This window comes from Pempheris klunzingeri, chromosome 15 (assembly GCF_042242105.1).
Source record: "Pempheris klunzingeri isolate RE-2024b chromosome 15, fPemKlu1.hap1, whole genome shotgun sequence".
In the NCBI taxonomy this organism is placed as follows: Eukaryota; Metazoa; Chordata; class Actinopteri; order Acropomatiformes; family Pempheridae; genus Pempheris; species Pempheris klunzingeri.
The window spans coordinates 22,830,394-22,842,364 of NC_092026.1; the positions used below are offsets into that span (position 1 = coordinate 22,830,394).

General features: G+C 42.9%; 1 protein-coding gene across 1 annotated transcript; it reads right to left on the reverse strand.

The window, feature by feature from the left end:
* Positions 1–1,033: 1,033 nt before the first annotated feature.
* On the reverse strand, positions 1,034–11,472 carry phc3 (polyhomeotic homolog 3 (Drosophila)). Its single transcript, XM_070845381.1, has 15 exons — positions 11,445–11,472; positions 10,066–10,277; positions 9,387–9,542; positions 9,213–9,293; positions 8,957–9,115; positions 8,684–8,772; positions 8,238–8,461; positions 7,311–7,954; positions 7,094–7,217; positions 6,106–6,389; positions 5,322–5,481; positions 5,127–5,229; positions 3,631–3,760; positions 2,820–3,090; positions 1,034–1,222 (listed from the first exon to the last, which is right to left on the reverse strand). Exons 1-15 carry the CDS (start codon positions 11,470–11,472, stop codon positions 1,068–1,070), a joined length of 2,820 nt encoding a protein of 939 aa, XP_070701482.1. The 3' UTR covers positions 1,034–1,067.
* Between the last annotated feature and the right edge of the window lie 499 nt (positions 11,473–11,971).

An 11,971-nucleotide genomic window follows, 5' to 3' on the forward strand; every position in this document is an offset into this window, starting at 1 on the left:
GGACTCTGATTGCATGTCCTCCTGCTGGGCTCTTCACAGCAGCAGGGGGGGAAACACAGTTCTAACTGGGCAAGAGATGCCCTCTGGTGGTGGTTCAGCCAAACACACTGGTTTTTCAGAAAGAACTCAGGTTCTGCTTTTGCTTTCAAAGCTTGACAAGAACATTTGAGCATTTCTGTGTTTGGAGATTAAAGGGCAGTAAAATATTCTGTATATACATAGCCAGATAACCTTGTAAATTTAAAAATAAATGGGTCCCTATGTGTGTCTGTGTGTGTGCAAGACAGCGAGATGCAGAGAAGGAGCCCGGTGTGAACGGGCCTGATGACCCCTAGAGGTTTTTTTAAAGGGTGATTTTGAATATATCATGTTTATCTGCTGCAGTCACCTGACTCACATCTGTGCTTTGTCTTAACAGTGACCAAAGGGAAACTCATTTTTTCTTGTCAAATGGCAAGTGTGTAAAACGTATATCACAGAACCACAAACAGTGCACACTATTTTAATGGTTTTATTTGTATATTAATTATGTCAATAATAATAAATTCATAAATAACAACCTTGTCATCAGTTTGGTTCCATTAGTCATTACAACTGTTACAACTGATGTTGATGTCTGCTGATAATAAGTGTATCAAACGTCATCTGGGCAATAATCTGTAAACTTGTTCAGCTTTGACTTTTATTGGTAATAATGTAAAGTTGTTTTCTTTGTTTACAAATGATACAAAGAACTTTTAAAGCCATTTTGAAACAAATGGATAAGCTGGTACAATCACTACAGTGGAATGACGAGAGAAGACAAAGAGCTGCTCATCACCACGTTAAAATCAGCTGCAACAGTGTGTGTAAGACTCCACTCTGTGTGACGGACCAACAGCTGGAGCAGCTGGAGGTGTCAGGAGTGAAATCCTCGGCAGTGGTCCCAGGAAAAGCTGCAGTCTGAGGGCTCATGATTCAGGTCAACATGATCGCTCTGTCTTTGTAGGAGTCCAGGGACAAATCAGTCGACGATCCTTCTGTTTTTCCTCCTCACAGCACAAGTCAACAGCAGGAATGTTAGTTGTTTAAGCATCTTTCAGAGAATTAATGTGGGCACAGAGCTTCAGTGCAGGTCCCAGTTTAAGGTTCATGGTGCTGACCAGGTGGTCCTCTGTGAGAAGCAGCAGAGCCTGTCCGTCTATTTCCTGGGAGCGAAACTCCTCGGCTACATGCTGACAACCTGGAGAAAAGAGAAGAGACACAGAGAGTCCCCCGTTCATGTTGATGCATTTTGTTAGAAGATATTTACAGCGATACTTATACTATACTACTGTTTTGCCTCAATTAGTGATCAGAGCCCTGCAGGGGGCGCCAGACCTTTATTGGAAGCAGGTTTATATTAGAAATAGGCCTTTCTTTCTAATTCCTTCTGTTTGATAAGTGTATTTGCTCATATTTTCATATGAAGCCTCCTTGTTTCCTGATCTAGTCCTGTAAAAGTTTTGTTACTGCATTAATACTACAAAATACTGGCTGGAACATTAAGACACAGACGCCCACAGAGACTTAAATGTGACATTAAGATGAGTAATCCAGAACAAAGTGTTATAGCAAAATAAAGTGATGGAAATGTACATTATGCTTTACTGACAGCACATTATATAAAAGGCAGCAGGAGTTTATCCATCTTTGCTTTTTCCCCAGCCTTTATTTGTTTCTCAGTCACCCCCCAGGCCATTATTAGAGACCCAGCATTTATTTGAGGAAATCTCTATGTGACTATTTTTGCTTGAATGCAAACATTAAGTTAATACAACAGCATATATTGCATATTCTTACTATGACAAAAACAGGGGCCTGCTCCAGCATTTGTGGTTCAATTTAATCAGAGCTACCTTTGCAGTTTTGGCCATCTGGCGGCATTAATTTGATGCACAGGAGGTGATTCACTTTATGTCCTTGAAGGCAGAAACATTGGAGAATATGAGCTGCTGATTTTGTTTCGATCAGCGAGCTCCACCACGACTTAACAATGAGAATGAAAGTGTGCTACCTACCTACATAAATTGAAATGTAAGAAATAACCCGAAGCTTTATATCTTTAAATCTTGTTAATTTTTTGCTTATAAGATAGAGACGACAACGGCAGGAAATGGAGCGCAGCCCACCGCAGCATATTTTAGTCACTAAGGTTTGAGAAAACCCTTTGGGAGTTTTGCACCAGGAAATATTATTTAGTTTGCAGATGACTGTGTCAGTATGTTGTCATGCTGAAAATCAGTAGAAAAGTAAATAATATTGTAAAAGTAATAAAATGTTCACCATCATATCAAATTATGAAGTGAGGAATGGGAAAGTGTGTCTAACCACAAGACTAGGAAGTCTACAAGAGCTGCTTAAATTTTATTCTAAACATTTTTATTCCCTAATTTTTATTCTAAAATGTGTCACAGTGCTGTGCACTGATTTACTGCTAAACAACAGTGCAAACTATATGAAAATAACCACTTTAATATGCTACAGCTGGAAAACAAATGCACCTGCTCTGCTACAGATGTACTTTTTACATTTTACTACTTTCCTTTTTTTTAAATATTATTTTTGGGGGAATTTTTGCCTTTTTTTTGGCAGAGAAATAGCTGAGGCATCTATAGGAAGTGTGGCCATAGAGGGAGGGGGGTTGAAGTGGGGGCGTTGTGGATCATGTGGTCTGTGTCTTTAGCCCCAAACCACCATGACACCCCATTTTACTACTCTATTGCATATTTAGTTACATGTGTATTGAAGTGGGATTCAATACATCTGCTGTGTCCAGTGACAAGAGGTCACAGCAGTACCTGGCAGGGAGGTGATATACGAAAACACTTGTTCTACGTTCCACTGAGACGGACAGCCGGCTTCTTCCTCTCCGTCAGAGACACTGATCGTCTCTGTCATCCTCTGCTCCTGCTCTCTCTCCTGTCTCTCCCTCTCTCGCGCCCCCTCAGCCTGTTTCCGGAGCCTGGTTGTCATGGGAACGGGAGGCTCGTCTTCCTCGTCTTCCTCCTGCTCTTCCCCGTCTCTCTGTGAGCTTTGCCGGGTCTCCTCCGAGCCAAACGTCCCACGAGCCTGTGGGGCGCAAACACTGTCAGAGTCACACTGTGTCTGCTGTGTTTTGGTGCAAACAACTTACAGTAAAGGTCAACCAGGTATTAGCCTCAGTCATCTCAGATAACATTTATGTTCCTATGTGAGAAAGCTGCAACTTTTTTCACATTTAATGCTTTAGCCTAAATAATGACATAGCATCTCAAAATAATTACTTTGTACTTCAAGTCATTAGTTTTTTGAAAAAAGGTCTCTTATTATAAAGACTTACAAGATTTTTCAACACAGCGTCAGAAATGGGCCTCCATATACTCAGGCCACTACAAATAACTCAAATAAAACAAGGAAAAGAGCATGGCACTAAATGAGAGACCGCGAGGCATCTTGTCTTTTTGAACCAGTACGTTGTTAGGTACAATCTTACAAATGTGTTCAGCAGACAGGAGTCTCCCTCCTGTCCGATGCAGCTGTTCCCAGAGAGCAGCTTGTCTCACAGGACCAGCGATCGCCGCAGCTCCTCTGCATTTTGCAGAATGCTGCAGGTCACTGATATTAACCGACCTGTCTCAGAAAATGTTCTCTGGAGGCTCCGTTGACTCTGCTGGGGGGTCGTCCTCTCCTGCCCATGGGCCTGTGACCCCAGCGACCTGCTCTCAGCATGGTGATACGCTTGGTGCAACTCACACTGAACCTAAACACAGATAGGCTGATTAGATTTGAGTCACAGCCCACTGCAGATGATCACATTTGAGCAGCGATGGCACTGCAGTAATGATGTCATTCTTGAAACCCAAAAGCCCTTTGAGATTTTGTGTTCCTGTGTGTGCTGAGTGCAGACAATTAGACAGGCATTTGCCACCGGGCACTGAGCTGCATCTGGACTCAAAGCTGTCCTCTCTTTGAAGCCTGGATGGAGACTCAAAAGGAAACCTGGGAGTGATTATGTACTTGAGACTTTTTCTTATAACCCAAATGCAGCTCAATGGATTCCAGATGTCAGATGACGTGTTTCACCACCGCTGAGACACATGACATTTCTTCTCTTCTTTCTTGTCATGTGTGGTGGAGGAAATAAACGTATTGCTGCATTTCTTATCTTTATTCATGCAAGGAAGGATGCTCTTTTAAAGCAAAACCCTGCTTTTTCATTCATCTGTCTCCAACCAGTGTCTTGCTGACCACTGAGCGCCTTCGTCACGGGCATGTTTAGTTGTTGCGGGATGAGAGTGTTACTCATTATTTCCATATATTTTCACAGAAAGTGTGATTCATTTCAAGCTAGGCGGCAAACTTTCATTAAAACAAAGCTGAAATAACCAATTCGGTTAATAATAATAATAAAAAATGTGCATCCACCATCATCGTCAGTCAAGTTTAGTGGTATTCTATATTTTTATTATTGTCTGTAAATCCCATGAAAACCAATAACATGCTATTTCAATTTCAAACTTTCGGGCTAATTGAAAAAAATGGTATCACGAGCATATCGTCTTATTTTTCAAAAGGTTCAGTAATTTCCTAAAACACTGTAGTAAACACTGCAGTTTTTAGCAAACGTAACTCAGACTGGAGTGAAAACCGCATTTGTTGGGGACTATTTTCAGGGGGAGTATGTGGGAAAATAAACTCAAAATAAACAAAAGTGTGTGTTCATTGTAATGGAGGAGCACAGTGAAACAGTGTGGATCATGTATATGTTTTTAGTTGTTTTTGGTCAACAATAGTGCTCGGTAGAGAGGATAAGCCATGTCAGCCTTTGGCTACACAACACTTGATATAAAAGAATATATAACAGGTCCTTTAATATCAAACAACCACTGAAACATCAGTACAGCAGGTTGGTTACTTGCCAATTGAATAGTGTGTTAACAACATGACATGATAACAGGAACATTTTACTGTGTCTGTGGTTCAGTTTTGTACATTTTTAGTCCTCGGTTGACATTATTTCAAAGGACCAGACTGATGCTCGATTGTTGTTTGATGTAACTGTTGTCAGTGCAATGTGTGAGAAGCAGGAACGAGGTAACACGTCTGGATGTGACTGATTTATTTACCTTCTGACACACGTCATGGAGCAGAAACGTTTGGAGCGCAGAAACGTGTGAGCGTAACCTCTGCTCCCACAGAACTCACACTGCAGCACACTCTCCCCCAGCTCTGCAACTTCACAGGACTAGCTGTTAGTACACACACACACACACACACACACACACACACATTTCTATATAATGGCATGCACACCACCTCACCATCTGCTGCTGGGCTATCGTTTTCCATCTCAGAGTCCGTTGAATCCGACTGGTCAGCATCCAGCGGACTGTCCTCTGCAGCTGCATCCCCGTTGGTTTGTATTTCCTGGGATTCAGGAAGTGAAGCCTGCTGGTCAGCTAACAGAGAACAGGGGACCACCTGCAATAAGAGGTCCAGTGAGAAAAGTTAAATCTCACACACTGACATAGAAAGAGCTCTGTTTTTCATACATCATTGGATTACAGTGGCTTGGCTGAAATTAAAGAAGTATTAGAGTATTACAATCCGCCATCTGAACTAAAACAAAAACTGTCCATTGACTGGTCTCAAAAGGCAATTAAATACCTTGGAGTTTGGTTAACCCATTGCCCCAGTAAACTATATACAAAAAATTATGAAACAGTTAACAAGGAAATCAAAGAAGACGCCCCTGTTGAATTTAAGTGCCAGAATCGAGATCATAAAAATGTCTGTTTTATCCAGACTTCTATATCAGTGCTGAGGTTATGCTTACATTTGCTATTAATCTTTCTTTAACTGTTAGAATAAAGGTACATATATATTTTTTCCTATATACATGAGTGAAAATGTTTAGGAACAACATGGTTGTAGTAAGATGTAGAGATGTCTGCAAATATGATAATATGAATAACATATCTGTGATGGACTGGATGGAGTGATTCCCACTCTCTTGGACTACAATAGTTATAGTTAAATAGCTGTCAGTTTACATGAATAATAACAAAGTACATTTTTCCCATTAACTCCTTCTAGCTGACATACCGGGAACGGCTCCAGGCCCTCTCGGATGACGAAGCCCTCTACGAGGTGTGTGAGGACGTGGCTCGCAAGTCCCCTGTCAGGGCTCCCTGGGAGGCTGGCTGGGGAGGAGGGGGGCTGGCTGGGGCCTCTTACTGCTGCTGGGAGGATGGGAGGAGGTAGAGGAGGAGATGGAGGAGGAAGGTTGCTGCTATTGGTGTTGCTGCTGCTGCAGGTGAGCTGGGACGGCTCTTCCACTGCTGGTGACCTGATCACCGAGCGACTGGATGTGACTGCTGATAACACATCTGATTGGTGTGGCATAAAGCAAGATTAAGAGTTAAACCAGGCTTAATCCAGTAAATCTGATTCATTTTTAGGAAACTCAGTTTTATAAAGGTGGTTTAATTAAGTCTGACCTAAGTTACCATGGAAACATAACCGTGCAGGCCAGCCTGTTTGTAGGCTTAGCTTCACCTCAGGCTAAAGTTCCTCCTCGACTGTTCCTCTTTACTACTGCACAGTGAACCCACAAAATTTACATCACATATTGACATGATGCACTTTATTGCTTAATCAAAATCTGAGGATGTGTCTTTTTACCATTTCTTGTAACTAAATGAAATTAAAGAACCAGACAGAAATCTATTTAGTGTAAATGCAGAAAGTGGCAGACAGCTAATGTGAAGATATTTGAACAGTTCTGTAACCATACGGAGGCTGGTATGTCACTAATTGTCTTATTCTCTTGCTATAAAATAAATTGGGAGTTCCTGTTTGATACATCATAGTTGTTCAATCTTGTACATCTGCACTTTAATTGTCAGCACTAATAACACAAGGTCTGCTCACATTAGCTTTATCAAGCCGATCCTGCTTCAGATTCTTAGGTTCATTCACAATAAGTCTGACTTTTCTGAGCCTCCTTTATGGAAAATCCCTCTGGCTGGTGAGGAGAAATTGTAGAGTTGGGGTTTCTTTTCTATTTTATTCTTTCATTATCATAGTTTACCTGCACCATTCTGCTTAGGAGGCACAATGAGAGGTGTAGGGGCCCTGTTTCTCTGCAGACTGGGAGAACATTGATCTTTCCTCTCCACTGAGCTCAGTCCATTCACTTTGCATGTTTGTCCCGACTGAAATTCAAAACACAACAAGCCCTTGATTAAAACAGCACATACCGAGGATAGGCAAAGCTTACAAAGCTTAAGCACGGCACACCGACTCACCAATGGAGCTTCATTGTGTCTGACTGGATGCACCTTCAGATCAACAGCCACCGTCTGAGGAGGTGGGAGGCTCTGGTAGGGCATCTGGACCAGAGCCTCCGCTACAGGCAGCTCCTGCTCCGTCAACAGCATCTGTCCCGAGTGGACGGCCAAAGCGTGGACCGAGTGTAGGGACAGCCTCTGGAGGGAGGCCGGGGGGTTCTGGGGCAGTCTAGGGAGAACCAGAGGTGGAGGAGGAGGTGGAGGCTGGTTCTGGGCTTGTGGGAATGAGGTCCGACGCTGCGGAGCGGCAACCAGAGGAGGAGGCTGAGGCTGAACAGCAGCAGCTGGGATGGAGGTCTGAGTTGATGATGCATACACACTGGTGACAGATGTAGAAGAAGAAGAAGAAGAAGAAAGAGCTTGGGGGTCGTTGGTGGTTTGTGACTGGGTGCTGTGGGCGGTCAGTCTTTTAATTGAAAGAGGAAGAGGGGTGGATTTGGATTCTTGAGGAGCCACTCTGAGGGCGATGGGCTGGAGCTGTCTGTGGTTTGGAGCACCTGCTGTGGCCTGCTGGAGGACGAGCTGATGGTGCGCCACCCGCTGGGCTGGTGCACAGGACAGCTGCTGCTTGACCAGAGCATGGGTCTGCATCGGAGAGTAGGCTGCAAGGACAGCGATGCATAGACAGAAAATGAGGATCAAAAATAACAAACACACAAAACAAGTACTTGTTTGTCAAATTTGACCTAAAAGCACCAGTACTTGTCACAGTCCTGTGGACGAAGGTCAATTGACTGAAACGTACCTGTTTAAGAAGTTTACCACAAGTGGAAACAATGTGTTTGAATTCATCTTTGTTACTATTGCTCATCACTTAAGTCTGAAACATGTGGCCTTTCTAGTAAACTTTACTTTAAAACCCAGTATTCGAACAAGTTAGCTCACTTGGGGTTATAATCTGGGGTCCTGACGCCACCCGGGTGACATCAAGTGGTCCTGTGTCTGTGGAGGTGTCCGACAGCGGATGGGTTTTCATTGCGCAGATTGACGCCTTGGATAAAGAGGCTGCCTGAGTCAGGGCTTGGGACTGGGTGGGGGGCTTTAAAATGACACTGTGGGCTGTAGCCAGAGCACCAGGCAAGTTGGCACGCAGAGCCAGATTCTGTACCCGAATACACAAAAAACAGAAGTCACTATTACCCTGTTTATTAAAGCCAGGGGTTGTGGGGTAGACAGCTCAACTTTATCAACATTCACCAAATATTTACCATGTATCTTTCAGTTTGCAAAATAGCTCATTCTTAGGATGCGTAACATCCTAATGTCTATAATATTCCAGCCTTGTGACATGCATGGGTTACTCTAATTCTGTGCCTGGCAAGGTTTGTACCTGAGAGGAGGTAGGTAAAGAGGAGCAGGAGGTGACAGCAGGGAGGTCTGATTGAACTGCAGCCACCGTGGCTGCAGGGGTTAGAATAAGCTAACAGAAGAAAAGCAAAAAGCAGGGAGAGACAGGTGGCTAGTAGGTTAAAAATAAACAAATTACATGTTGTCAGACAACATAGGAGAACGCGTTGTGTAAAAATAGGATTCAGGCAAATGAGTAATGCAGGTTTAAAGCACCAGTGTGACAAACAGCATGAGATATTTGAAATGGTTTGTACCATCTGAGTGCGAAGGTACATCTGAGTTTGGTTACAGTTGGCCGGTCTGTTTCCCAGGAGCATGGCCTGCTGGGATATGGTGGTTGCTGCGCCAGTAGAGTTGGATGTTTGGGTTCGGCCAATCAGCTGGGCTGTCACTGGGGATGCTGGTAAAGTAATCTGGATGGGTAGCATGCATTAGAATGATAAAAGAATGATGCTGAGGTTAATATTGGTGCTCGGGACGGGTCAGATTGATGGAAACACAGACACTCACTGAGTTTTGGGAAACACCAGCAGGCTGATGGGCCATACTGCCACTGGATGAAGAGGGTGACTGCCTCTGACAGACTGAAGCCTGAAAAGCATTGGAGAGACATCACACACCCTGTACACTCACGTTAAATTGGCTCTTTGCGCTCACACTAACACGTGGCGGACACCATCTGACCTGCTGTATGGTGGCCAGGCTCTGCAGATGGGGGGCGTGCTGGTGCTGCTGCAGGGCTGCGGTCTGCAGCATGAGGTGCTGCTGCTGGGCTGCGTACATCTGATGGAGGTACTGGGCCGCCATGCTCTGAGGTCTGTGGATGGCGTGCTGGATCACCTGATGGACATGTCAAGCAGAGGTTGTTTAAAAAAACCAAACCACACAAAAATATACATGTTTTTGAGTGGTCTCTTTCCTTAACAACATTCCAATCTATGTAAAAATGCTTATAACAGTACAGAGGACTGTCTATTTCCTGTACTGCCTGTCTTTCATTTGGCAAAACTCCAACATTCTGTATTGGCACTAGGAATAATAAAGTATCATCTATCACATGCCTGCCTGTCAAGTCAAACAATGTACAGCAATGTATGCAGAGGACCAGATGCTGTCTATTGTCTGGACTCCACTCAAATTAAACTATGCATGCAGTGGTCCAAAGTGCTGTCTATTAATGTTACCCGCAGTTTTTCTCAAGTGAAACAATGGACGCAGATGTCCCAGGTGCCGTCTATTACCTGGAGGGGGTGACAGTCAAGTCAAACAATGCATGCAGAGGTCCCGGGCGCTGTCTATCATCTGTACTACCTGCCTGCCGATTCAATTAATGCCTGCATAAGTAGCAGGTACTGTCTATCACCTGGACTGCTTGTCTATCGGGTGAGATGATGCTGAGGGAAGCAGAGGGCGCTTGGGTGCAAGTGGTGCTGCAGGAGCTAGCTGTTGCCATGGTGACGGGGGCTGATGTGGTGGGAGCGGTGGTGGCTACAGTCCTATTAGTGTCTGGCTGCTTCCCTCCTGGGCTCTGTCTGTCCATCTCCCAAGTCACACACACATTCAGCAATGGGAAAACTGGAGCAGTTCAATCTAGGAAAGAGATGTGACACACCAGTTAGAGCTTTAAAAACTAAACAGTGGCTAATGCAAAACAAAACATCCAGTGTTCATGCTGCAGAGGGTCGACCTTTATTACTTTAATGCAGGATTGAGAAAATGTTTTTTTTTCTTTCCAGATCTGCATCTACTCCACACACTTCCAGGACACTTTGTTTGAGGTTAAACTCATATTTTAATCGACTTCTTTGAGGTATTGAAAAGTAAAAACATTTTGTCTACATGCATGCAATCTGAAACAATAATTTCTTCATTCATGGAAAAAAATGGAGAGAGAAAAAACATTTCAGTTTTAACCACAATGAAATTCACCCTAATGACATAAAATAAAATCAAGATTGTCTTATAAATAATAAAGTTAAAAGATAATCCATCCAGTGCAGAAATTAAATAATACACATAATACACTTCATGACTCATAATAATCTGTAATATCTAAATAAATCTATATGCTGGCTAGATTGTAGCCTATTAGGCAAGTTACCCAACTTTATTATCCTCATCCGTTTTTTTTTTTCTTTTCTATCCTATATTCTTGTGAAAAGTGCATATTTCTAAAAACTGTTGAAACGAACTGAACTTTGTGATGCTCAGAGCATCTTAAATATTTGACCTTGGTCCTTTAAATCTAGAAAACATCAGGAAAAAATCTAAGCTAAACGATAATATCAAATATGAGGAAAAAGAGGTGGCTTTATTGTAAGTGACGACCTGATGAATATGCATGTGAAATGTAAATCCTTCACATTATTGATTTATTTTCTAAATAAATGTATGCGCCAATATCACATTTTTATAGAATAATGTAATGATCTCAAAGAGCTACCCTTAAAATACTAAAAAAAAATAAAAATCTCTGCCGTGTTTCATGAGGCTAAACACTGGTGGTTAAAGCTTGAATATTGATTCGTTTTTTGCTGCAGAGGCGGTTCTGTCCAAATAAACGCCAGCAGGATGTTTTCGATAAACCCTGAACGATCACAAATGAGTCTCAGCTTAAATGCACTGTCCATAATGTAGGAAGCTTCGGATAAAACATTCAACAAATGAGGATATTTGATCCCCTGTCGGTCTGCGTCCCGTCGCTTCGTGCATGCACAATCATTCACCTCCTGTCGGCGTTACCTGCCTGGTATTGATGGACGTGGGCCATCAGGAGCTGAGCCTACCCCGGCGCACTGTCCCGGTCATGAAGCCCACTGATGCGTCACTACTGTCTAAAATGGAGATTAAAAAAATATCACACGACAAACAGGCCTACTGTAGCAGGCGATTTAAAAAAAAAAAAGCCTTGACACAGCACCGCTCTCAGTGCGGGAGGACCTTCCACAGCCGCTGCGCTCTGTGTGCGCGGAGAGGAGGTAGAAAATGTGCATTTCACCGGGTAAAATGTGCTTTTATCCGCTTTGGATGGCTCCTGTCTGATGTCCCGTCTAAGGCTTTAGATATTCGGTCAAAAAAGAGAAAGACAATCAGAGTGAACTGTTCAAGCTTTTTGGAGGACACTAAAGATGCGTCAGGACAATTTTTCAAAAACAAAACAAAAATTTATATTTATTTCTTCCTAAGGGTTTATGAAAAAAAATTTAGTTCACCATATCTATCTATCTATCTATCTGATATCTATCTATCTATCTATCTATCTATCTATC

Coding starts and splice junctions, on each gene's coding strand:
- phc3 (XM_070845381.1), bottom strand. CDS start 11,472: ATGGCCCACGTCCATCAATACCAGGCAG. Junction 9,116..9,212: donor CTGGTGTTTCCCAAAACTCA/GTGAGTGTCTGT, acceptor CTACCCATCCAG/ATTACTTTACCAGCATCCCC. Junction 3,091..3,630: donor GAGAACATTTTCTGAGACAG/GTCGGTTAATAT, acceptor TGCGCCCCACAG/GCTCGTGGGACGTTTGGCTC.